The 26,762-nt window shown below is 54.8% G+C and overlaps 1 protein-coding gene across 8 annotated transcripts in view; it reads left to right on the top strand.

The window, feature by feature from the left end:
* The window catches only part of MYO9B (myosin IXB), an 89,435-nt gene that overhangs the window by 42,299 nt on the left and 20,374 nt on the right, over nt 1-26,762 (top strand). For 5 of the 8 annotated variants that reach the window (XM_029916771.1, XM_029916775.1, XM_029916774.1 and 2 more), the window contains exons 3-18: nt 3,812-3,906; nt 9,484-9,546; nt 9,958-10,057; nt 10,309-10,409; nt 11,690-11,819; nt 13,068-13,157; nt 15,468-15,584; nt 15,929-16,063; nt 17,239-17,360; nt 19,758-19,899; nt 20,161-20,365; nt 21,224-21,305; nt 22,433-22,522; nt 23,833-23,946; nt 25,289-25,328; nt 26,365-26,487. In XM_029916771.1, coding sequence (XP_029772631.1) covers nt 3,812-3,906; nt 9,484-9,546; nt 9,958-10,057; nt 10,309-10,409; nt 11,690-11,819; nt 13,068-13,157; nt 15,468-15,584; nt 15,929-16,063; nt 17,239-17,360; nt 19,758-19,899; nt 20,161-20,365; nt 21,224-21,305; nt 22,433-22,522; nt 23,833-23,946; nt 25,289-25,328; nt 26,365-26,487 — 1,749 coding nt within the window. The remainder of the gene's footprint in view (nt 1-3,811; nt 3,907-9,483; nt 9,547-9,957; nt 10,058-10,308; nt 10,410-11,689; nt 11,820-13,067; nt 13,158-15,467; nt 15,585-15,928; nt 16,064-17,238; nt 17,361-19,757; nt 19,900-20,160; nt 20,366-21,223; nt 21,306-22,432; nt 22,523-23,832; nt 23,947-25,288; nt 25,329-26,364; nt 26,488-26,762) is intronic. The other 3 variants (XM_029916773.1, XM_029916776.1, XM_029916777.1) reach the window with 3 other exon arrangements.

Here is a 26,762-nt window from a genome sequence, read left to right on the forward strand (position 1 = left end):
TGCTTTATGTTATATAGGGGGGAGGATGTTTCCAGAAAAGTGGGGGCCTTTCTCCCATAGCGTTTGGCCAGCCCTGTGGGTTTTCGGGCTGGTGGGAAGACAGCATCAGCCTGTGGCCTCCGAGGCCCCAGTGCCAGATCACACCGCATCACTGCCGGCACCGGATCCAGCTTCCTCCCTCCCATCCACCCCGGGCCCCACGTGACCTTCGGGCACACCATCCTCCCTTGTGCTCCCCTGTGCTCCCTTGCCCTCTGAGGCCGTGCGTGCATGGGTCCAGCCCCCAGAGTGGCTACATAATCGTTCCCCTGGCTTCGAGCGCCGGGCCAGCATTTCCTCCTCCTCGGACATATAATAGCAGCAACCGGATATTTTTAGACTGGCTTTGAAAAGTCGCAGTGTTCTGAGACCGCATACCAGACACATGAGGTCACTGCCCGCCCCCCCACAACCTCCCCCCAAAGGCCTGGGCTGCACGGGGCTGGTGGGCCCTCACATCCCAGAGACTTTCCCTCTTGTGGTCCCCAGGACACCAGCCCTGTTTCCTTAGGAATCCCACAGAGACTTGTCTCGAGTTCAAAAGGGGGACGGCTGTGGGCCCCTGGGCTGTGCGAGCACATTGCCCCAGAGCCTCGGTAGGGGCCCCAACCTGGAGGCGGCAGAGGCCGCGGCGCAGAAAGAGGCCCGTTCCCCGGGGAAGGAGCCCGCACGGGCCGGGCATCGCTTCTCCATCTGCTCGTAGTTAGGCAGGCGGGCTTGCTCACCGAGTTTGTTTTCATTTGGAGCAGGGGGTGGGCCTCAGCCTGTCCTCCGCTCAAATGCCACCCCGAAGGGTCTCGAGAGCCTGGAATGACGGGAGGGAGCAGACCCGCTGCCCACTGATTCCCGGAGCAGAACTGGAAGAGTCCGTGGGCTTTCTTCCAGACAAAAAAAAAATACACAACTCCAAGGCCGAACTTGGGGGGAGCGAGAGATTAAGCCTAGAAAGACAGTTTTCTTCCTCACAAGACTCTGCCGGCCTGTGGTGCATGTGGGGGTCCTCGGGACGGCAGAGGGCCCACAGACCCCTCGACCACCCAGCCTGCGGACCCCTCGTAGCTCCATCTGTATACAGCGGTGCTCAGATGCTGCTGAGGCCAAGGGTGCTGCTCAGTTCCCAACGACACAGGGGACGGTCCCACCGCAGAGAATGATCCAGCCTCGAGGAACAGCAGTGCCGAGGCTGGGGACCCTGCGCTGGGTTCCAGAGACTCTGGGGAGAGCAGGCAGTCCCAGGCCTGGCCCCAAGCTGTTGTCACCCAGCCACTGGCCAGCAGCTCAGTCACACACGACAGCACATTGTCATTCCCGCTGGCTGAAGAGCCCCTGTGCTTAACAACCCTTTGGAGACCTTCAAACCCTGGCCCGAGGACGGGTCCTAAGGAAACAATTGTGAAGAAGAGAAGGGGGCTCTGTGGCCACCGACTTGGGAAAGTGCCTCCTCAGACTGGGCTGCGCCTCCGTAAGGCCGTGGGGGGCATTCTCCCTGCCCCAAAAGTGCCCAGCCACTGCCCCCATCTCCAGTACCAGGCCAGGCTACCTCTCTGGGGCACTTCCTTCATCGTTAGTCCCCTCCTGGGCGACTTGGCAGTGCCCTCCGGTCTCTCAGCAGGGCCTATTCTTGGGGTCTCTGGAGCCCCTGGGGCAGTGGGGCAGGAAGTTGCTTGTCTTGTAACACCTCCCCCCACCCGCATCCACCAGGCACCTGACAGCCAGGTGCTGCGGCCCTGGTTCCGGGCTCTGCTGATTGGAGCCGTCCTCAAAGGAGGTGTCCCAGGCCGTCCCCTGGCAGACGCTTGCTTCTGCCTTCCGTTGCCACACCAGAAGCTTTGATCGGTGATGCAGCTGCCTCCGTTCTCTGCAGAATGGAGCCTCTAAGAGATCCTGCGTGCTCTCTGGCTTAGCACGCCTCCCGGTCCCCGAGTCCCCGAGAGCCTCTCCACCTCTCCCTGCCCGGCCCCACCCGACCCTCACACCTACACTCGGGCCCCAAACCCCTGCAGACCTTGACAGTGGTCTTGCCGCTTTTTCCCCCACTGCCCTCACGCCTTCCCAGCCTTCCACACAGCTCAGCCTTCTCCAACTGGAACACTGTTGGCCTGACTTCTTCCTCGTGGCCACCAAGCTTCCCTTTCTGAATGTGAGGGGGGTATCACCCCACCCTGTGTCACCCCTTTTAAGGCGCCTGGAGACGCAAGGGCTTGGACACTGAGCGCCAGTCTCCATGACCAGGTCTGCCTGTCTCTCCTTGTCTCCCCTACCTCACACCACCCCCCAGCACTTTCCCTGCCCTGTGTTCCCCCTAGGTTTTATCATACATTCTCCCTGTCTGTTCACCCCCTCAGGAGTTTTGGATGCCTCATGGGAAGGGGGCACCCCAGGAACCTGGGCAGGGTGTGTGATTTGTCTCAATCTGGGTGGTGGGCCCTTAGGAGGTTCCAGGGGGGACCCCATTAAGTCACAGACTCCATGCACTACGCATACTTTCCTCTGTGTACTGGAAATGCAGCCCTGATTTGTGCCACAATGAGAATGAACCCCAAAAGCATCATGCAGACTGAAGGACGCCAGACAAAAAGGCCACATGACGTGTGCGCCCACCTAGGAGAAATTTCCTGAACAGGCAATTCCACAGAGGCAGAAAGCAGGTTGCTGGCTGCCAGGGGCTGAGGGAGGCAGGACGGGGGCCGGGGAGTGAGTGCTAATGGGAATGGGTCTCCTTTTGGGGTGATGGAAATGTTCTGGAATGAGATAGAGGTGACACTTAATACAGCATTGTGAAAACGTACTAAATGCCACTGGATTGTTTATTTTAAAATGGTTAAGTTTCTGTTCTGCTGGTTTTACTCCAATCAAAGAGTTTGCCAGGGCACCCTGGGTGGCTCAGTCAATTAAGCAACCGACTCTTGATTTCGGCTCAGGTCAGGAACTCACGGTTCATGAGGTCGAGCCCCAAGTCAGTCTCTACTCTGATCGTGCAGAGCCTGCTCGGATTCTTTCCCTCTACTCCTCCCCCTCTCGTGTGCCCATGTGCATTCATTCTCTAAATTAATTAATTAATTAATTAAGCAAACAAACAAACATTGCCGTGAACTGGCTTGTCATCCTGCAGGATTATAGGACCCCTCTGCTCCCTCCCACCTCTGCTTCCTCCCGCCCATATCAGCCCCTGGCCCAGCACCCGCCTTCCGGAAAGGGCCAGATAGTAAATAGTGGCAGCTCTGCAGGCCAGAAGGTCTCTAGCAAGGCTGCTCTGCTGTTACAGTGTAAAAGCAGCTGTGGAAGATCCATAAACGAGCGGACCTGGCCGCTCACCAATAAAACTTCATTTACAGACACTAAAAACGTGAATAGAATTTTCATGTGTCAGGAAATATTACTCTTCTTGGTGTTTTTTTTTTAATGATTTACAAATGTAAAAACCACTCTTGGCTCTCAGGCAGTACAAAAATAACCAGCAGACTGGATTTAGCCCACGGGCCAGAGTTCACCATGTGAACAATTGTAACTGAAAAAGAATGCCGCTCACAGGCCTTTTTCGTATCCGAGACAAAACCTGAACCCCTCCCCAACCCAAACCCAGAGACAAAGCGTAAGTATGTTGGAGCACACCTGGGCCACACACCTTTGTGTTCTCCAGTTCTCGGGCCGCCGGGCAACTCGGCCAAATGAGCGTCCACAGCGTCCAAGGGGACCTCCGAGGCTCCAGGCTGAGGTGTGTGTAGAAATGTCATCCGCCCGATCTGAAAACTTGCTTTTGTTTTCCTCACAGGCTTTTGGGAATGCCAAAACAGCCCACAACAACAACTCCAGCCGATTCGGGAAATTCATTCAGGTCAACTACCTGGAGAGTGGCATCGTGAGAGGGTGAGTTGGTAGCTGCCTAGCTGTGTGTGGGTTGCCGGCGTTGGTCTGGGGTCTTGGGGCATCCCTGTAAGGGGCCAGCCTGGGAGCTCAATGTTGAAATTATGGCCATGAAGCCATGTGTGGATCATACAGAGAAGCAAGTGTGATTTATTTTCCTAAGCCATTGATGTGAAGATATGAGATGTGGGTCAAAGTGGGAAGAGTAGGTGTCCTCTGTCCCAGGTCATCAAGCATGGGCCCAAGTGCCCAAGAAGCAAGTACAACGACCTGAAGGTGCTAGTTTGCCAAGAACCGCCAAGGACACCACAACCTATGTCTTGGTCTTGAAGTTTTTGAATTTGGTGGCTCTGGGGATACCACAGGCAGAGTTGATTGTGGACTGTGGCATTTGCCAAACATGTGCCCCTTTAGCCAGGAGAAAATGTAATGCTAGGTAGCAAATTGAAGTGGCTGTCCAGGGAAGAACTGAAGGGTCGGGGGATGGACAGATGGGAGGGAGGGAGGAAAGGTAGATAGATTAATGGATGGGTTCACGGTGCGGTGCATGGGTGGATGGATAGATGCATGGATTCATGGGTGGGTGGGTTCATTGGGTGGGGGATGGATGGATGGATGGATGGGCTCATGGGTGGGTGGGTAGATGGACAGATGCATGGATTCATGGGTGGGTGGGTTCATTGGATGGGTGATGGATGGATGCATGGATTCATGGACGGATGGATTAGGTAGAAGGGTGAGAGGGTAGTTGGTAACTGGGCTGTGAAGTTGAATGCCTGGTGGAAGTTAAAACAGCAGCATTTTTTGCCAAAAATGTGAGTTCTCGAGGCATGGTTAGCTCAACTGTATGTATAACATTGAAATTGTGTTCGTTTTCACTCTACAGCAGTTACCGCTTATGAAACTAGCTGGTAGTTTTGTGCAGTGAATTAACGTAATAAGGAATTATCTGTTTTGTTACAATATTTAAGTCACGTTATTTAAGAATTCCGTTCTGAAGGATTCCTTTTTCTTTAAAAAGTCTACGTTCTGGGGGCGCCTGGGTGGCTCATGTCATGATCTCAGGTCATGATGTCACAGTTCGTGGGTTCAGGCCCCACGTCGGGCTCTGTGCTGACAGCTTGGAGCTTGGAGCCTTCTTCAGAGTCTGTGTCTCCCTCTCTCCCTGCCCCTCTCCCACTCATGCTCTGTCTCTCAAAAATGAATAAATGTTAAAAAAATTTTTTAAAGTATATATTCTGAGAAAAGTGTTCTGCAGTTGGTTAAAACATGTAATTGTGATTGATAAGTACGCAGTGTTTCTGGTATTTTTCTTAATATGCAGAGGTCTTATGAGCCAATGAAACTCATTTTTTAAATGTTTATTTTTGAGAGAGAGAGCAAAGAAGGGTTGGGGGGCTTGGGGACAGAGGATCAGAAGTGGGCTCTGCCCTGACGCAGACTCCAACTCGGGGCTCGAACTCACAAACTGTGAGATAATGACCTGAGCAAAAGTCAGACGCTTAACCGACTGAGCCACCCAGGTGCCCTTGCCAAGAAAACTCTCTCAAAGTTAAAAAAAAAAAAAAAAAGGCATCTTGGCACAGTCCAAGGCTATTCAAAGGGATCCTCCCCGCCTCCACATTCTGGTGTGAGGGTCTGCGGTGGCAGCGAGATTTATACCCATTCCAGGCGATGCTCTGAGCAGCAGGGTGAGAAGGCCCAAATGTTCGACGTGGGGAGAGCTGAGCAGCCGGGCTAGAGGCCTGGAGAAGGCTCCGGCCTTCCGGGATGGAGAAGTCCTCAAGGGGCACGGCCTGGGGACAGAGTCCAAATTACATAGGTTCTTCTGCTCATCTACCCAGACTGATGATCGTTTCAAGTGACAGTTTGTATTCAGGACACAAACAGGAATGTTGTTTTCCTGAGTTCTTCAGCCTCTGGCTTCTTTCCTTTTCCCCACTGCCCAGGCTCCAGTGGACAGTGAGGGGCCCCCGGGAGTGACACGTCTACCCCAGCTCCTCAGCCCCCCACAGACCATCCAGTGGTCCCCCCGCCCAGCACTGCTGGGCACCTGCACGGGCACCGCCACCCACCCGCGTGGCAGGGCCTCTGACCAGCAGGAGATGCCCAGAGTGCCTTAGCTGGCAGAATTATACCCTGTCAGGGGTCTCCGTCAGGAGAGCAGAGAGGCTAGAAAGCTGCCTCATGGTCCCCTGCGTCCCGGGCTGGCTCCGTGGCTGTTGGCCAGACACTAGAGCCCTTGCTCCCAGCTTGCTCCTCTGTGTGGCCTCTGTTTGGTGTCCTCGGGCTGCCATAACAAAGGGCCCCAAGCCGGGAGCTCAGGACAACAGGAGGCTGTCGCCTCCCAGCCCTGGAGATGTAGAAGTCAAGAAGCAGGCAGCTTCTGGAGTTCCAGGCCTGCCTTGGCTTGTGGCCACATCACCCCAGCCTCTGCTTCCACTGTCCCCTGGTCTTCTCTGTGTCTCAAGGATTCTCTTCTACTTTTTAGGACATTTGTCCTTGGACTTAGGGTCCAGCCTGATCATGGAGGATGATCGTATCTCCTTCTCTTAATTATATCTACAAAGACCCTTTATCCAAATAAGGTGACACTCATAGGGGCCAAGTGGGCTCACCTTCTGGGGGCCACCATTTGACCCAGTACCCCAGCAAGGGCTGACTCTCCACTCACTGGTACAGCCTGTTGTGCCTGCCTCAGCCCCCCATCAGGCTCAGGGCCAGACGCCCTCGGTGGCAGGATCTTAGAGACCAACTTCTGAAAGTTCTATCTGTGGCCTCAGACTCCGGAAAGGAAGTCCCGCCTCAGCCCTGACCGTGGCCTGCCCACGCTCTGAGGAGGAGGTGCACTTCCTGTCCAGGGAGTGGCCATGGCCAGCTGGAGAGGACCAGGCTCAGACCTGGTTCTGCTTTTGGGGAGGTGACACTTCTCAGTGCCATTTCCTGTGGAGGCCAAGGGTCAGGGACAGTCCAAGCCTTCTTCTAGTTCCCCAATTTGCAAGGCCTCATCTTCCTGTGGGTTCGGTGGCTCAGTGTCAGGGGTCCCTGGCCCCCGACAAGCTACCCATAGGGGTCTGGGGCCTCAGAAATGATCAGGAAAGGGAGGGGGTCGTCATTGTCAAATGACAACTCAGTGCCAGTGAGGGGTAACTGTCCTCCCCCATACACTGCTGACACAGCACAGGGGATTGGCCTCCAGGGGAGATTCAAGCAGGAGTCTGATTCTAGAACCAGATGCAGCCTCCCTCCGCAGGAGAACAAACAACCGGTAGCTGAAATAGTTACTAGCTGGGGCAAGAAGTAGGAAAAACATGGGCTTGAAAGAAGCGAGGACACAGGCTGCGTCCCTGGACCCCCACCCCCACTCTGGGCGTGTTTGGTGTGCATGTGTCCCAGGAAGGCTGCCGACAGGAGACTGTTGTCCTGAAGAGAGAGGCAGGTGGCCTCCAGCCAGCCCTGAATCAGGAGCCCTGTGCTGCCCCACACACACCCTGCCACCCTTCGGCCACCAGCTGCCTCTCCTGTAAAACACTGTGGGCTCCGGGGCACCCGGGGAGCTCAGTCGGTTAAGCGTCTGACTTTGGCTCAGGTCATGATCTCATGGTTCGTGGGTTCGAGCCCCACATCGGGCTCTGTGCTGACAGCTCGGACCCTGGAGCCTGCTTCAGATTCTGTGTCTCCCTCTCTCCCTGCCCCTCCCCTGCTCATGCTCTGTCTCTGTTTCTCTCAAAAATAAATAAAGAAAACATTCGGTCCCCAGTGGGTGTGGGAGGGAGCAGAGCCAGTGCCCGGCTCGGGTCCCCGCCAGGTCACTTCCCTCCTGTGGGGTCCCAGGCAGATGTGCCCTCTTCAGTTTTTAGTACCTCATCTATTAGTGGAAATCCCAGTGCCCATCCCCAGGGTGCCAGGATTCAGGGCATCTAAGCCTTGCAAAACAGTGCTTAGGAAGTAATAGATTCTGGGGCAGCTGGTGGTTCCCTTGGTTGTGTCTGACTTCGGCTCAGGTCATGATCTCACGGTTTGTGAGTTCAAGCCCCGCATCAGGCTTTTCACTGACTGCATGGGGAGCCTGCTTCGAATTCTCTCTCTCCTCTCTCTCTGCCCCTCCCCCACTCGAGCATGCGCTCTCTCCTCAAAATAAATAAATAAATAAACTAAAAGGAAAAAAAAGAGGTAGATGCTCAAGGAAAATTTGCCATTGCCCCAGGGCCCACACAATAACATCAGACTTCCCTCAGCCGGTGAACGGGCCACCACGACATGGGGGGTCCAGCCACCAGAAGGAATGAAGTTCCAGTACATGTCAGGGTGTGGCTGAATCTCAGAATCATTGGGCAGAGGTGACATGGCGGACATCGTGTATATACCAAATGCTTGTGTTTCTTTAAAATTCTAGAAAACGCAAATTAATCTACAGTGGAGCCGATGGGTGGCTGTTCCGGGGAGGGGTGGGACCTGGGGAGGGACGGCCAGGGCCCAGGAAACCTGGTCATGGTGGCGGGCACACAGGTGTCTGCCCACGTCACCGCCAGTCACCAGTTCACACACTTTAGCTTGTACCCCAGCGACAGCTGGTAAAGCCCTCGAGAGAAAATGAGTAGATTATGGAAGGATCGTCAAGCATCACCCCACTGAGTTATGCGCAGTTTGTGTCAATAATAGAGCGATAGAAAAAATGGAAGATCTTATATTTAGATCATTTTGTTTTTCATTTTAGAGGGGGGAGGGGCGAAGAGAGAATTTCTCCCTTTTTTTTTTTTTTTTTACTTTTTTTTAATGTTTGTTTATTTTTGAGAGGGAGAGAGACAGAGCTTGAGGCAGGGAGGGTCAGAGAGAGAGAGAGACACAGAATCCGAAGCAGGTTCCAGACTCTGAGCTGTCAGCACAGAGCCCGACGCAGGGCTCAAACCCACAAACCTGGAGATCATGACCTGAGCTGAAGTCGGACGCTTAACCAACTGAGCCACCCAGTCACCCCAGAATCTCTCTTTTTTTTATTTTTTTAATGTTTTTTATTTATTTTTGAGAGACAGAGAGAGTACAAGCAGGGGAGGGTCAGAGAGAGAGGGAGGCACAGAATCTGAAACAGGCTCCAGGCTCTAAGCTAGCTGCCAACACAGAGCCCCACGCGGGGCTCGAACCCACAAACCATGGAGTCATGACCTGAGCCGAAGTCAGACGCTTAACCGACTGAGCCACCAAGTCACCCCAGAATCTCTTTTTTTTAAATGCTCGTTTTAAGAGAGCATGCGCATGTGCGTGCACACTACAAGAGGGGGCAGAGAGAGAGAGCGAGACAGAATCCCAAGCAGGCTCCATGCTCAGTGCAGAGCCCAACAAGGGGCTCGATCCCACAACCCTGGGATCATAACCTGACAAGAGTAAGTGCCTGAGCCATCCGGCACCCATAGGGTGACCATATTTCTGAAGGTACCTTGGGTACCTGTGGTTTACCTCGGGTCAAAGAAAGTCGAGCCACAGCAGGCTCCCTGATGGTAACAGATTACTCCAGTTCCTTCCAGAAAAGTGGATCCAACTATAACATTTCATTCCTTCATTTGTTTTTCCTTTTAATGACAGGGCTGTGGTGGAAAAATACCTGCTTGAAAAGTCTCGCCTGGTCTCGCAAGAGAAGGACGAGAGGTAAGAGGAAATGTCCTCCGTGACCCGCTGCGTCCGCCTTCTTCCCGCACGAAGGAGAGAAGCAGGTGCTTGGCCCATGGGACGCAGTGGCCCAGCTCCCAGGAGTGAGCTGCTCTGTGGCCGCAAGCTTTGCCCTCCCACCTCCGAGCACCTTTTGCCCTTATTTTTGTGCCTCCCCTGGCTTTACCCAAAGTAATACCCCCGCCCCAGAAATGTACTCACTGGAGAAGCCCGCAGCTTCGTTTTCTTCTTAAGACATAATGAGAGTGGACGTATTGGCTCAAGTTTGTACATATTCGAGGCGCTTTCCTTCCCCCGGTGTGGTCCCCAAGGCAGCGTTAGTGGTGGTTGGAAGCGTAACTGTTGCTTGGCCTCCAAGACCGATTTTTTTCCCCTCATTCGGACCCACAGGAACTACCACGTGTTTTATTATTTGTTACTTGGGGTCAGCGAGGAAGAGCGTCAAGAATTTCAGCTCAAGCAGCCTGAAGATTATTTCTACCTCAACCAGGTAAACAGCCCCGAGCCCCGGCCACAAACGCTGCCTCTGTTCCGCACGGGCTGTTGACGCGCCCCCGGGAGGTCAGAGGCTCTCTGCCTGGGCCCTCTCTGCGCCCCAAACCGACTCCGAGGAGGCCGCATAAAGGGGCCCATTCATTCCCTGTGGCCCGAGCCCTGCCCCGCTGGTACCGCCAAAATCATTCTCGCACGCCACCCTTGCCAGCCCAGAAAATACCCAGAGCGCCACTGGCTGTTTTTCAGCATAACTTGAAGATCGAAGACGGAGAAGACCTGAAGCATGACTTTGAAAGACTCAAGCAGGCCATGGAGATGGTGGGCTTCCTCCCCGCCACCAAGAAGCAGTAAGTGGGCGCACCGGCCATCCCACCTTCTCCTGCGCAGACACCCCCCACGTCTTACTGGCCACTCTCTGAGAGCTGGTGACACCCCAGCAGGGCCTGAGGCGCCAAGGAGGGCAGCCCAGTGACACTGAGCACAGGGGAGGGGGCCCGCTCGTCATTAGTCACCGGGAGACGTAAAACCACAGGGCTTTGGGCCGACAATGCAAGGGAGCTCAACGGCCGCCTCACTATTAACAGCCAGGAAGGTGGACCCCCTCCATACACACACGTACACAAACGCCCACCAGCAGGAGATTAAATAAATAAGCCAACAGCTATGTGTGGTGCAGAGGTTGGCAAACTTTCTGTAAAGGGTCAGATAGTAAAATTTTCCATTTTGAGGGCCAGACCGGTCACTGGTACCTGTTCTTCTGTGTGTTTTAGTTAGTTTCTTAACCATACTCGGAAAACGTAACCGTTCTTAGCTCCGAGGCTGTATGGTTGCCAATCCCGGTGGTCTCCCTGGGCGCCGTGTCTGGAAACGTTTTTGGTTATCACTCTGTGTAGGGGGGGGGGGGGACAGTGCTACTGGTATCTGGTAGGCAGAGACCAGGGGTGCTGCCGAGCGCCCCGTAGTGCAGCGGACGGCCCTCCGCGGCAAAGAATGATCCGGCCACACACATCGGCAGTGCTGAGGCTGAGAAACGCTGGGCTGCGGCATCGGGAAGGCGGATTCCAGGACTCTGCACAGTAATGTGTGTAGCCCTCCCACACACACCACAGTCTTCCAGCGTCGGGCCGGATACGAGTACATACGGTTTTGTTGATGTCCAGTTCACGGCCATAGTTAGATACAAGAACAGCAGTTCCTCTGTGGGGCTGGGGTGGGTTCCAGTGCCTGGAATGTTCTGCATCTTGCTCTCAGTGCTAGTTACAGGGCCGTGTATATTTTGCAACAGTTCACCAAGCTCTACACTTGAGAACTGTCTGCTTTCTTTGCCTGTTCTTTATGCATGGCGGCGCGGGGGTTTTTTGTGGAATTTTTATTTCATGCATGTTAGGCCTCCGTACGAAACGTTTGTAACCAACCCCCCACTAGGGGGGAGCGGGGAGTGAGCCATCTGTCTACAGTCACATACATTCCACAAAGGGTCCCCGACCATGAGACTGGACGGTTTTTTAAGCTTCATACGTTCTGATCGGACGTGGCTAGTTTTATGCATTCAGCCCAATTGGCTGGAAACTTCTGTCCTCTGACAACTCTGGAAACGTCCCTGACTCTGGCTCCTTTGCTCTCCCAGGATTTTTTCTGTCCTCTCTGCCATATTGTACCTGGGCAACGTCACGTACAAGAAGAGAGCCACGGGCCGAGATGAAGGTCTGGAGGTCGGGCCCCCCGAGGTGCTGGACACGCTGTCACAGCTCCTGAAGGTACTGCTCCCGGCATTCAGCCTCGGTGGCCACGCCTCTGCGAACCGGGCCTGTCCGCCTGCTTCCTCCCCACCATCTGTACCACACCTCTTCCTCCTTTCTCTCTCTGTCTCTCTTTAATTGAAGCATAATAGCCAGACAACATCGTGCATTAGTTTCAGGTTGCAACATAATGATCCAGTATTTGTATGTGTTGCAAAATGATTACCACAGTAAGTCTAGTTAGCATCTGTCACCACGCATCATTACAGAATTTGTTTATCAGTTTTTCTCCTGGCGATGAGAACCTTGAGGATCTGCTCGCTTAGCGGCTTTTGGTTATGCCATAGGGTCCCCACGGCTGGTCCTTCCTTCTCCAGGATCCGTTTCGTCCACAACTGGAAAATCTGTTCCTTGCCACCTGCTTCATTCATTTGGCTCGCCCCCATCCCCCGCCTCGGGCAACCACCAAGCCAGTCTCTGTATCTGTCAGCTTTGTTTCATTTGGGGGGTTTTTTTGGTCGGGAGTTTTTGTATTTTTTGCCGTGTTTTGTTTTTCTTAATATTCCACCTAGGAGTGAGATCCTACGGTATTTGTTTTGCTCTGTGTGATTTATTTCATTTAGCGCTATGCCCTCCAGGGCACCCCTTTTTATTTCTAAAGGACTCCCTCCTGGGCCTGGCTACCTCCCCTCTCAGCCCCTCTTGTGAAAGGCTCTTTAAAGCCATACTTTGATCAGCTACGTCATTTTCCTCATCGGACCTGCCGGCCCCCTGTCCAGGGGCACTCGACCCCCCGGGGGCGCTGGCCAATGTCTGGAGGCATTTTTGGGTTGTCACACCTCAGAGGAGCCACGCAGCCTGGCTTCTGTTGCTTTCATGGGGGTGAGTGGGCACACCCGTCAGATCGGGGCAGCTTCCTTCCCCTGACTCTGACCGCCTCCGGCTTGTGGTCGGTAGCGAGCAGGCCAGGAGCCCGCTCCTTCAGCGACATCTATAAATGCAGGTTGGCAGGCAGCACAGGGACCCACAGTGACACCCAGGCCCGTGTGGCCATCCTCCCAGCGCCATTGACCGAGCCTGTGGGTGTGACGCTTCTGAAACCCACTGAGCATAGCACAGGGCACAGGGTGGGCTTAGGTGCGTTTCCCAGTGCAGCCACTGGGGGGCCTTCTCCCACCGTCCTGAGTGCCGGGAGGACCCGCCCAAAAGCTCTCTATCCGCCCCCCCCACCATGTCCCTTTCTCTCCCTCCTGGACTTCGAAACAGGTGAAACGAGAAATCTTGGTGGAGGTTCTGACCAAAAGAAAAACCGTGACAGCCAATGACAAGCTCATCCTTCCCTACAGTCTCAGCGAGGTGAGCGCTGCCCTGGTCTCTCGCCGGGCACCGGGCCCCAAATCATGACTGGGAGGGGGCGGGGGCTTTGGAAACAGCCAGCCTGGATGGTCTTTTTCTGGTCTCTAAAGCGATAGAGGAGGGGGCGCCTGGGTGGCTCAGTCCATTGAGCATCTGACTCTTGACTTCAGCTCAAGTCATAATCGCAGGGTCTTGGGATCAAGCCCCGCGTTGGGCTCCACGTCAAGCATGGAGCCTGTTTCAGATTCTTTCTCTCTCTTTCTCCCTCTGCCTATCTCCTCTGCTTGCCCACATATTCTTTCTCTCTCTCTAAATTTTTTCTTAATATTTTTATTTATTTTTGAGAGAGAGAGCATGAGCAAGGGAGGGGCAGAGAAAGAGGGAGACACAGAATCCAAAGCAGGCTCCAGGCTCCAAGCTGACAGCACAGAGCCCGACGCAGGGCTCAAACTCATGAACTTCGAGATCGTGACCTGAGCTAAAGTCGGACACTTAACCAACTGAGCCACCCAAGCGCCCCCCTCTCTCTCTAAAATAAAAAAGCGACAGAGGAGAACTGTCCTGTGCCTCTCTGGTCCTCGCATGAGCTCAGGCACAGCACAGACCAGCTTAGCAAACCTCCGACCTAGGGCCAGACCCTGGGCCATGCATGTTCAGCTTGGTGTCTGCATGCTGCTTCTCACTAGCAGGGGGCCACCACCTGCAGCCCACAGGCCGAATCCAGCCCACTGCCTGCTTTTGTAAAGTTTTATGGGCACACGGCACATAGCCCACCCATTTTTTTCTGTGCTGATCTCTGGTACCGGCAAGACCAGGTCAGCATACCACAGACTGGCCCTCGTGAGGGAAACTACTGACCTTCTAGCCAGTATTGAAGTTAGTCAACACCCCAGGCTAGAGCATGACTTTTTTTTTTTTTTTTTTTACATTTTATTTATTTTTGAGAGACAGGGAGAGACAGCGCATGAACAGGGGAGGAGCATAGAGAGAAAGAGACACAGAATCCAAAGCAGGCTCCGGGCTCCAAGCTGTCAGCACAGAGCCTGACACGGGGCTTGAACCCACAAACCGTGAAATCATGCCCTGAGCCGAAGTCGGACGCTCAACCGACTGAGCCTCCCAGGCGCCTCGTGCATGACTTTTACAACCAATATGTGGGTCCCTAAATCTTGATCAGGCATCTGTCTCTGGACTTTGCCCCAGCCAAGATGTCTTCCAAGCAATGTGTTTTTCTTGGGTTTTTACATCTCAAGAGTGATGTGACCTACCGCTTGCGGCTTAGAGAGCCGCAGGAAAGTACCCAGCCACTGGGGGGATTTTTAGTTGCTGGTGGAGGCTGCCGTGGGCATCTTAAACAGGCACCGCGGACATTCTGGGCCCCCCGTGGGCAAAGGTACCCTGTGATGTCATGTGAAAGTTGCTACAGGACACCGGAGACACCAGCGGCGTGGCTGCCCCTTAGAGGCTCAATGCCCAGGCAGGTGCCAGGTGTGGGCCTCGTGGCCCCATTTCCACAACCATCCAGGAAAAGCATGTGTTGTGGATCTTAATTGCAGCTTAGTACATCTGTCGCAACTTCGATCTGAGTACGTACAGAGAAGCAATTTCTTATTTCTTGTATGTAAATTAGACCTCAACAAGCCTTTTTTTTTTTTTTTTTTTTTTTTTTCTAATTTAAAAGGCATTACTGCTTTTAGGCACAAGGTGGCATCTGTGATGCTCCCAGAACTGCAAGGGACCTTGGCTTTAAGCCCCGTTCAGCCTCCTGGCTGGTAGTCCCCATGGGCAGGACCCGCACCCTCCCTGAGCCTGTGTTACAGCCTTAGTCCCCAGGCTGCTCTGAGGAGCAGACTGGCTCATGAGACAGACTTTTTAAAACCTTAGGCTGCTGGCCTCCTAGTTCACGTGTCCGTCGCCTCCGAAGCCCAAGCTGATGGCCCTGTGTGAAGCGAGGGGGGGGTGTCTGACGAGTTAGGTGTTTTGTTTTGTTTTTTATGTTTTATTAATTTTTGAAAGAGAGAAAGAGACAGCACGGGCAGGGGAGAGTGAGGGAGAGGGGGAGACACAGAATCTGAAGCAGGCTCCAGGCTCCGAGCTGTCAGCACAGAGCCTGACGCAGGGCTCAAACCCACAAACTGCGAGATCATGACCTGAGCCGAAGCAGACACTCAACCGACTGAGCCACCCAGGAGCCCCAAGTTGGGTATTTAAAATCACAGCCTGGATTTTCCAGCAAGTGCCAACATCTGTGTGGTGCAGCCCTGGGGCCCACCTCATCGAGGTGTGACAGTCCCCGCCCTGTGCCCACAGGCCATCACTGCTCGAGACTCCATGGCCAAGTCCCTGTACAGCGCCCTGTTCGACTGGATCGTGCTGCGGATCAACCACGCCCTCCTCAACAAGAAAGACATGGAGGAATCTGTCTCGGTGAGAATCCCCGCCCCTGCCTGCGCCCCCAGCAGGGCTGGGGAAGGCCACACACTCAGGGTCACCCACCCCCGGCAGATGGCCTGCGATGTCGGGAACCAAGGCAGCTTTGGTCGGTATCGGGCGAGAGGCCGGTTTCTCCGAGGGGCCAGGCCCAAGGAACCCGATGGGAGGCCGTCCGCAGGGCCCAGTGCACCATGAACGCAGGGGACCCCCAGCCCACATGTTACAGGTGCCAGGGCAGCGACAGCACAGCGTCCAGCCGAGCACAGAGCCCTCGCAACCAAATGGGTCGCTTCCGCGGAAGGACACCCCCGGAGTAACCGTTTTCTGTGTCTTCCCAGTGCTTGTCCATCGGGGTCCTCGACATCTTTGGATTTGAAGACTTCGAGAGGAACAGCTTTGAACAGTTCTGCATCAACTATGCCAACGAGCAGCTTCAGTATTACTTCAACCAGCACATCTTCAAACTGGAGCAGGTAAGGAAATGCCATCCCGCTGCCTGCGCGGCCCACGGCGGGGACAGAAGGAGCCAGCCCCGGGGTCTCCCTCAGGGCCCGGTTTCCGGACGAACCAGCCCTGGGGATTTTCTCTGCAAAAGAAAAAGTGTGGGAAAATCCTGCCCAGCATTGGCCGAGGCAAATATTGGGGGTATTTTTGTCCGTGGGTCAATTTCGCACCTTCTCTCTGCTCAGGTGTGAAAATCCATTCATTGGGAGAGAAGTGCAGTGGCCTTGTAAAGACTTGCTTCCGTCAGCAATATTGTCACTCTAACTTACCCGTCTCTTCGCTACCACTCAGTCGTCTTCACCCACATATTATGATCCTTCACACTGGTGATTCTCACGCGGGAGAAAAATGATGGGTTTACATAAATATCTAACCTATTTTACTGTTACACTTTCTTTCTGGCTGTTGAGCACTCGAAATGTCCAAACCGAGTTGAGTGGCAAGAGTGAAACATTGCGGATTCCAGACACGTGGTGCGGAAGAAAAAGATGATAAATACAGAATGCCTCGTCAATATTTTTTTTTATATTGCTTACACGCTGACAGGATCATAGAGTTTGGATGCATTGGGTTTCAATGAAGTATATTATCAAAGTTAACTTCACCGGTTTCTTTTTACATTTTTAACTGCGATTACTAGAAAATTTGCAGTTAGCGCAGGCCACTCGCGTTACTGGACATTGCAGTTCCAGGCCAACGTCAAATCCGGGCCCACAGCCTATTTTTGTAAATAAAGCTTTATTGGCACACAGCCATGCCCACTTGGCTATATATCTATCGTCTGTGGCCTCCTGGACGCTGTAATAACAGAATCGTGACTGACACCATCTAGCTCATAAAGTTTATAACATATTTTATAACATATTACTCTCTAGCCCGTTACAGAGATAGTTCGCTGACCCCTGGGACATTTTAAGCAGGATCTTAGCATCTTGTGTGATGGATGTTTAAGCCTGTGCATTCTTGTTTCCCATTACTAATAATGTTATATGATAACGAATCGATGTCCGTTGTATCTTAATCTGTATTGTGTTATTTGCATATGTACGTATAAATAGATACACGCGTACATACACTGCGTACTATGTAAACACGAACGGAGCCGTGAGATGGTGACGTTCTCGCTGACCTCCCAACCCTGCAGGAGGAGTACCAGAGCGAAGGGATCTCGTGGCACAACATTGACTACACGGATAACGTCGGCTGCATCCATCTGATCAGCAAGAAGCCCACTGGGCTCTTCTATCTGCTGGACGAAGAGAGCAAGTAAGTGTTCGCGGCCCAGTGTCCCCACAGATCTGGTTCCCCGGCCCCTAGAGCCTCACCCCGAATCCACACTGTCCCCACGAACTCCTGAGTCTGTCCGGCTCCTTTAGCCACAGATCCTGACCTATCCACGCACTTCTCATCCATCACGGGAATGTTACCATGTGCAATTGCTGAACTCCAAAACACGCACACCTGGGATTTCTTAAGAAAGGGACCTGGGGTCTGAGTCTAGAAACTGGGCTTGGGGTGATGCGTCCTTGCAAAGGGCAGTGCATGGAATCCAGGCCCCGGATACCAGATCTACCACTAAGCCTGGCACCCCTCGTCCACGGGACACGGTGAATGCTGGAAACTTTATTTGTAAAAGTGCCTCCCACTTGGTCATTCAACTGCAGTCACCAAAATTCACTCACCGAATTCACTTATTGCAGCTCCTGTAAGCACAGGCAGCGTCAAGCAGCAGAAACACATTCTCTCCCAGTCCCAGAGGCCAGAGGTACAAAGTCAGTATCAGTGGACTGAAATCAAGGGGTCAGCGGGGCTGTGCTCCTGCCAGAGCTTCCAGGGGAGGGTCCTTCCTGGCCTCTCCCAGCTGCCCGGGCCCCAGGCATTCCTTGGCTTGTGGCCACATCACCCTCGTCTCTGCCTCTGTGGTCATGGCACCATTTCTACTGTCTTTGTCTCGTCTCCTCTTCTTGTAAAGATGCCAGGGACGCCTGGGTGGCTCAGTCGATGGAGCATCTGACTCTTGGTTTGGGGTTGGGAGTTTGAGCGCGACTCTCAGACTCTGCACTGACAGCGTAGGGCCAGCTTGGGATTCTCTCTCCCTCTCTTTTTGCTCCCTCCTACTTTTACTCTCTCTCTCAAATAAATTTTTTTAATTAAAAATTTTTTAATGTTTTTTTTTTTTGAAAGAGAGAGAGACAGATCATTAACAGGGAAGGGGCAGAGAGAGAGGAGAACATAGAATCCAAAGCAGACTCCAGGTTCTGAGCCGTGAGCACAGAGGTCGATGCGGGGCCCAAACTCGCAAACTTTGAGATCGTGACCTGAGTCGAAGTCAGACGCTCAACTGACTGAGCCACTCAGGTGCCCCAATAAGTATCTTTTTATTTTTTATTATTACTTTTTTAATGTTTATTTAATTTTGAGAGAGAGTGATAGAGCAGGAGTAGGGGAGGAGCAGAGAGAGGGAGATACAGAATCTGAAGCAGGCTCCAGGCTCCGGGCTGTCAGCACAGAGCCCAACATGGGGCTCGAACCTACGAACTGTGAGATCATGACCTGAGGCGAAGTCGGCAGCTTAACCAACTGAGCCACCCAGGCGCCCCAATAACTTTTTAAATAAATAATTCCAATCCACTGTAATCCACAGTGTCCGCCTCAAAGACCTCATCTTAATAACGAATTATGTTCGCAAAGACCCTGTTTCTGAATATAGTCACTTTCCCAGGTTCCATGGGTCGGGACGTAGACACATCTTTCTGTCACCAACTTTTTAATCAGCCACATGTCTGCTTCTGAGGTCCCTGCGGGGCTCAGTGGAGTCAGCCTCACGTCCTGCCTCAGACCAGGTCCCCATCCGGGACAGGGGACAGACACCTCCATTCGTAGCCGGGATCTGGGGAGAGAATGTGTAGATGAGGGAACAGCAGAGCATTAGGAAGGGCTAAATCGTCCTCCCTGGCAATGCAGAGCTGGATCTGGAAGGGAAATGTGAGGCGGGGCTGGGCTGAGCAGGGTCAGATCTGTCTTTGTTTCAAATCTTGCTCATTTTGGTCATCATGGAATTTTTTTTTTTTTGCATTGATTTGATTTTCTAAAATAAGTAAAGTGGTACTTTTTCACCTGGGTGAGCAGGTTCCTCACTCCATACCCTTTCACCAGCCCTGGAAACCGTGTGCTTCATCGCCACAGACCTTCCCCCTCCACCACCCCACCCCCATTAAGCCGTGGAGGCCGGCATCGGGAATCAGGCACGTTGCTCAGCCTGTGTTTGCGATGCGGCTGGGCAGAGGCAGGGCGGGCCCAAGACAGCCGCAGCACTTCCTTCCTAGGGGCAGACATAGCCAGGTACAACGGGTCCCTTATTCTGCCCTCGCCCCCTCCCTGCTGCATCCCCATCTCCCAGCCCCTCCCTATAACGGGAGCACAGGCAGGACCCCCTCCGCCACCCAGCATCCAGGTACAGACAGATCTGAGACCAGAAGCCACTGCGTCCTGGGATTATCCCAGGAGCCGCCTGCAGTGAGGCCCAGGTCCCGGTCTTGCCTGCACCTCATGTCTGCATGGGCCGCCAGAGCCCTGGCCTCGCCCACAGAGGGCCCGTGATGCGATACAGAGCGAGCACTCGCCACTGTCCCCGCAGCTAAAAGTTCCCAATCCTCCTCCCAGCTTTCCCCACGCCACGAGCCAGACCCTGCTGGCCAAGTTCAAGCAGCAGCACGAAGACAACAGGTACTTTCTGGGCACCCCCGTCATGGAGCCGGCGTTCATCATTCAGCACTTCGCGGGGAAAGTGAAATACCAGATCAAGGTATGCGTCTGTTGGTTGCCATGATCCGTCAAGTCGTCTTCTGTCGCGGAGGCAGGAGAGAGGCAGGGTGGATGGCCTGGAGGCCCCTTACCACTCGTGTCTTGATTAGATTGTGCCGAGTGAGGTTCCAGGACCCTCAGACCCAGCCCCAAATCCCCGTCTCTTACCACCAAAGTCCCTGGGGACAGGATGCACCCGTGTGCTGTTGAGAGGGACCTTGGCGGTCCCTGGCGAGTGACCACCCACCTCCATCCCCCCCAGGACTTCCGGGAGAAGAACATGGACTACATGCGGCCCGACATCGTGGCCCTCCTGCGGGGCAGCGACAGCTCCTACGTGCGGGAGCTCATCGGCATGGACCCGGTGGCCGTGTTCCGCTGGGCCGTGCTCCGGGCCGCCATCCGGGCCATGGCCGTGCTCCGGGAGGCCGGGCGCCTGCGGGCCGAGAGGGCAGAGAAGGCCGCAGGTAGGAAGGGCCCACCTGTCACCGTCGGGCGGGGGACACTCAGTCCATCTTAAAGTGTACGGTAGTGTGGCGTGTGGCGCCCTCACTGTGGCGTGTGACCGCCACCTGTGTGGCTCCAGAACAGTCCAAGCAGAAGTTCCACACCAGGGTGTATACGTCAGCCGCAGCGGCCTCTCAAGGCAGAAAAGCACGTTCCTGTTTTCCTGTAAGGATGACCCAAGGCCCAGAACGGCTGAGTGGCTCTCCCGGGGAGCTGGCCCTAGACACCCGCCGCGGGGTTCCATTTTACAAAGGGCCTTGATCAGAAGGAGGATCGAAAGCATCAAGCCTTTCGTGAGAAGTAGGACAGGGGCGCCTGGGAGGCTCCGTCAGTTGAGCGTCCGATTTCAGCTCAGGTCATGATATCGTGGTTCGTGGGTTCAAGCCCCGTGTCAGGCTCGCTGCTGTCAGCACGGAGCCCACTTGGATCCTCTGTTCCCCCTCTCTCCCTGCCCCTCTCTCACTTGCACTCTCTCAAAAATAAATAAAAATCATTTAAAAACAAAAAAGGAATAAACATTGCTATTTAGGGGGGGATCAGACGCTTCACAGTTTCCTATCTGCCCAAATTTGAGAGTCAGATTATTTTTGTCTTTTGGGTTTTTTTTGTTTTTTTAAGATTTTATCTTTAAGTAATCACTACACCGAGTGCAGGGCTCGAACCCACAGGCTCAGGAGTTGCACTGGCTGAGCCAACCAGGCGCCCATTTTTTTTTTTTTAATTGAGTTAAGTCAGGATCAAAGCCTTTGTGAAAAGACAAAGGCCTTCAAGGCCTCAGGCGACGCCCGCCTCCAGGTCCATCTCCTCCGTGTCCCCAGCAGGTCTGGGCAGTCCTGGCACCCACAGCCGCCTGGGAGAGCCGCCGAGAGGACCCAGCACCCCTTCGGAAAAACTGTACCGGTGAGCGAGACCTGAATTTGTCCAAACCGAAACTAGCACGTAGCGGTATTGTTTAGAACAATGCCAGAAACCCTACACCCTCCAGCCCGGTGGGGGGGTGACCTGAATAAGGACCTCAGCAGCCCCTGGATCAAAAAGGCCCAGAAGCAAAGGGCGTCTGGTTGCCGATTTTCTGCACACAGAAAGGCCGCCTCCGTGCTTCGTCTGCTTTGGGGAGATGTTGCACAGCTCACTTTACAAAGGATTCTTTTCATGGCCGATCATGGCCATTGGCGCGTAGGGCCGAGGAGCTGCCGGTCCCTCCGGGCAACGGGCTTGATTCAAGGGCACTTCCTGCCCGAGGCTGGCGGGGGCGTCCTGAGAGCAGAGAGGCCGAGTTACTTCCTTTGCAAACAGAAGCACCATATGCCCCGTTGCACACAAGGTGATAAGGGCATTTTGTGGCCACATAGCAATGACTGAGGGCCTTCCGCACACACACCCCAGTTTGTGCTGAATATAGAAGTAAGCGGCATGTGTTCTGGACACACATCCAAGGCACTGGCAAAGCCAGGGGAGGGGCACGTCTGGTATCGAGGGAGCCGGGCGGGCCGTACTGAGAAGGGACCAGTGGAGCCAGACGAGACAGGCAGGGTGTGTTTAGCAGCGTGGGCGGCACATGCAAAGGCCCTGCGGCAGCCAAGTTCCCAGCTTCTTTCTCAATGCTCGCAAATACCCAAGGAGCAAGCGAGAAAATACTTTAAACTTGAAAAGATCAATTTATTCTTGAGCTCTTCGTAATAAAAACTTCTTCAAGAGATTGATAACAATGTATGTGTAGAGGTAGATCTATCTAGGTAAGTGGCTGTAAGTTATTTGTCTGAAAGCTCTGGGTGTCATGTTCCTGCTTTTAACGAGGTACATTTTTAAATCCGCTTTTTCACCCAAAAGGGGGCAAGAGAGAAACGAACACGTCTCTCTATTTGCTTGTGTGTCCACTCCCCCCCCAGCCTCGCCCACCGCAAAGACTGAGCATGGCCCCTGACCCACGTTTGCTGATGTGACCCCAGTCTCCCCAGGGCCTGGCCCCGAGGCCGCGGGTCCCCACTGCAGGAGCGCATTTAGTTTATACAGATTCTCCCTTTCAGCTGCTCTATGCTAGATTTCTCATTTGACGGCTCTGAGGAGTTCGATATTAACGCTTTTGAGGACATCATTGCTTTCTATGAAAGCAAGAAGTAAGTAGAAGCAAGGGCCTTCGAACCCGAGACCAAGGAGGCACTGAGAGGAGCCACCGTCCCCAGGCACTCAGCGTGGCGTCCAGGGCCAGGAGTCGGCAGGCTAGGGGGTACTGAGGGCCTGCTGGGGGCACTCTAGAGCCAGATTTGGCCGGGGATGGGAGTGGGGGCTAAAGCCATAGGCCTGGTCTGGAGCTCTGGCCGCCACGCTGACCGCTGACCGCTCGGGATGTGGAGGTGAAATGTGCCCCTCTGTTGTTTTTGCTCTGTGCCTCCCTGGAGGGCGAGGGAGCAGAGGTAAGTGCACTGTCCAGGCCCTGGGCGCGGTGCATGGAACACAGATAGGGGGGCTGCCGATCGGGGCCTTTCCAGGTCAGCTGCCCAGAGCTTAAACATGTATTTGACGTTAACTGGAATGAGGAATTTTTGAAAAGAAACCAACCAAACCAGAACCTGCCGACTCCTCCCGCAGTCCCCGCCGCCTCCTTTCCAGAAATCCCATAAGGACATTGGTCCTGTAGAGCTCCTTCGTGAACCCTGTGTCAGAGCATCTGATTTTCATCTCTGAGCACACGGCTCAGCCCTGAACCCACAGGAATTGAGCAAAAGTGAATAAGATTGAATTCCCTGGGGTCAGGATCTCCTTCAACCAGGGTTTTCCGCCCTCACTACGGGCTGGGCCGGGCCACTCTCTGTGGTGGGACCGTCCCTTGCACGGTAGGGGGTCTAGCAGCATCCTGGCCAGATGCCAGGAGTACCCCCCTCCCCCCGCCCCAGAGCCACAACCAAAAATCTCTCCAGACGTTGCCTGGAGCATAGCGTCACCCCCGGTTGAGAACCACAGTCTGAATTCTGGTCCATTCCTCCTGAGTCCTTCCTTGAAGCCAACAAGGAGGTTGACGCGTGGCCACGGAATCGTCGAGAAAAGCTGAGGGGCTGCCTCCCACAGGCACCCTGTGGTCTTTTCAGTAGCCCTTGATGCTTTGTTAGATTCCCGAAGCCTGTCGTATGTGAGGCCTTTTTCAGTGATCCGAGATGCCAGGATGCAAAACCCATTCTGCCTGAAACGGCCCGGGCCCTCCCAGAGAAGGGGGAGCCTCTGGGGACAGTCAGCCGCTCTTGGCCAATCCCCGCCCCCCCTTCCCAGTGCAGGATGGAGAGACAGTGGTGCACACTCTCGCCAGTTGCATGTTTCTGCTCCAGTGGCCTGGGGACGGTCCCGACCGCGCTGGGGACCCCAAGGTGGCGGGCCTGCTGCTCTAACTCCGTCTTCTCCCTGTCACTGCACCCCTCCCCGCCCCCACTCTCAGCGATTTGCATGACCAAATCATCAAGACCATCAAAGGACTGCCCTGGCAGGGTGAGGACCCCCGTAGGCTCCTCCAGTCCCTCAGTCGGCTCCAGAAATCCCGCACCTGCATCCTGTGAGTCCCCCCAAGGCTGCAGCGCCTCCCTCCCTCCCCGCCTCAACCCTGCGACAAGTGCAGCGGCCGCCCCCCTTGCTCCCAGCACCCCGGCCCACGGGCTTCCCATCATGCCGAGGCGGCCTCAACAAACGCGCTGTCTTGTGGCTCTATTCGTTTGCCAGCCTTTGCTTAGTGGCCCCCGTAACGCTCCTGCCCCAGCGTCTGCCCTGCGCCCCAGCGCCCAGCACAGCTTTGCAGGAACGCCCCTCCCACAAAGCGCCTCTTTTTCTGCCCCCAAATGCACAGAGCAAGCCTTGTCTTTCCCCACTTCCTGCTGCCACGTGCTTATAAGAAGCCGTCGGAAGTAGAGCGTCCAATCGCACGCACATCCGTGGCCCTGCTCTGGGTGGACAGCCGTGCCATGTGGCCAGGACGCGGTCTCCCTCTCGCTAACTCACCGTGGGGCCTGGGTGCTCTGAGCTCTCGGCCCCCATGTGCCAAGCAAGGGCCCCAACTGGCAGAGCACCTGGCAGGGAGCCCGTCGCCACTCAGGGCCCCCACCGGCTGAGAGCAAAGCCTGTGGCCACAAGGGAACCGGTTTTCGGGTTCATGTTCATTACGAGGGGTTAAGGTGGGACTTGGTGCACCTAGAAGCTTACAGCCAAGCATCTTGCTGATCTGTGGGGCACCGTGTCCTCGGCCGGCCTTGAAAATGAGCCACGCTGCAAGTTTTAAATTTTTTTTTCATCTGCAAATTTTCCATGAAGTGTCAGAATGAGGGCCGTACTGTACCCCTTTCCTTACCCCCAAAATTGGCTTTTCCCACCCAGGCCCATCTCGGTTCTTTGCAGGGCAGATACCCCCTACACCTGCCAGGGGGCCCCAAAGGGACTCCGTGGGCCTCTTGGCATTTCCCAACAGGGAGCAAATAGAGTCAGGACTCCTGGCAGGTGTCAGAACCGAACAGGGTCCCTCAAGGCCCCCTTTGGAGCAGTCCTCTGTCATTTGTTTGAGATCTGTAGCTGGCCCTGTAGAGTTGCACGCTCTGCCCTATTGTGACCAACGGCCCCTCTTGCTCCCTGGACATCTGAGTGGCCTGCGGCTAGGTGCCCCTGCCAGTTCAGGGGCCGCCGCTGGCCCAGTGACACTCACGTACAGCAGGAGAAGTAGCCCACGAGTGCACCGGGAGGGGCCGCCGGGCTTGGGGGGGGCCGCCTCACTGCACTTGTGGCTCCCGACTCTGCTCTCTCTGCTCTCGCTCTGCTCCCTCTAACCCGCAAGGCGTGGCTTGCTGAACTAACCCAGATCCGTGCACACCGTGTTCCCTCTGTTCACAAAACCATTTTTAATATTTTGACAGGAAAAGTAAAGGTATCAAACAAAAGCAGCTCATTCCAAAGGTAAACATTCGCGACACCGTCTGAGGCCACCTCCTTGCTTTTGCCTGTCTTGAGAGCGCCTGGCTCAACTTGCCTTCCGGAAAATGGGAGGGTGGGGGGAGGGGGAGGAGGCACTCTTAACGTCTCCAGCTTTGTAGCCCCTTCCTCTTCCCACCATCAACCCCCCCAGCTCCCCTCCAAACATAAGTGCTTGTGCAGAAACGACTGGCAGCTCTCGTGGGGATTCCGGGAAGCAGCGTGCGTGATGGGGATGTTTGCACAAGCGTGTGGAGGGGAGAAGCAGGCTGGGGCGGGGGGAGGACTGAGCAAGGAGGTGGGCTCGGCCTCATCCCACAGCAACCTAGGAGAGTGAACAGCACCCAGAGGCAATGGGACCCTTGGGTCCTGCCCCCTCTTTGGGGGCTTTTAGCTACCAGCCCTCTCCGGAGGGTGGGACAGGGTGCGGCACCTCCCAGGCCTTTCTGGGAGAGGACGCCCTTCGGCCAAGGCAGCCCCACCAGGAAGGGGGGAACCACGAGCTGCCAGCAGCCGGGACCCCAGCAGCCGGCCCCGCCCGAAGTGCGCCCAGCCTCTGTCTAGTGTCCACCCACAATGTGTGGACGGACTAGGAAGTCTGCAATAGTGAGAAAAACCTCTCGGTGTGGCCAAAAGATGGGACAGTGCCATTCCTCTTGTCAGCTGCGACTGCGGGTGGGCACGCGTTGGGGGACCAGCCAGATGAGCTCGTGCAGAAGTGCAGGAGACCAGGCAGTCCTGGAGCTTTACAGGAGCCCTTGGCTTCCGGGCAACTCGGGCTGCAAAAGAAGCTGTAATCAGTCTTCCCAGAGCCGGCGCCAGGCCATGGCCCAGGCTCGACCCCAAGCCCACCAGCATCCCCTACCCTCCAGCAGCACTGTCCCGAGACGGATCCTAAGAGCTGCCGCCACCCACCCCTCCCCACTCCCCGGGAGCACAGTCCTGGCTCCGGGCCAGCTCCGATGCCCCACAGTGTCCCCGGGGACAGGAGGGCAGGCCAGACCCCATGTGTCTGTCCTAGAACCTGCTGGACTCCAAGTCACTGAAGCTCATCATCAGCATGACTCTGCATGATCGCACCACCAAGTCCCTGCTGCACCTACACAAGAAAAAGAAGCCACCTAGCATCAGCGCCCAGTTCCAGGTGGGCAGCCTAGACTGGCCAGGGGGGATGCTACACTCAGCCTGAGGCCCTCGTGACTTGGCCACCACAGACCCAACAAATACTTATCCCAGGACCTCCTGACCTTGGCATTGTTGGACATTTGGGGCTGGATCACTGTCCGTGGTGGGGGCTATCCTGTGCATTATGGGATGCCCAGTAGCATCTTCCTCTTGTGACAACCAACAGTGTTCCCAGGCGTGGCCACATGCTCTGGAGGTGGGGCAGAATAGCCCCTGTTCTGAACTATTGAGTTA

This window comes from Suricata suricatta, chromosome 12 (assembly GCF_006229205.1).
Source record: "Suricata suricatta isolate VVHF042 chromosome 12, meerkat_22Aug2017_6uvM2_HiC, whole genome shotgun sequence".
Taxonomy (NCBI): domain Eukaryota; kingdom Metazoa; phylum Chordata; class Mammalia; order Carnivora; family Herpestidae; genus Suricata; species Suricata suricatta.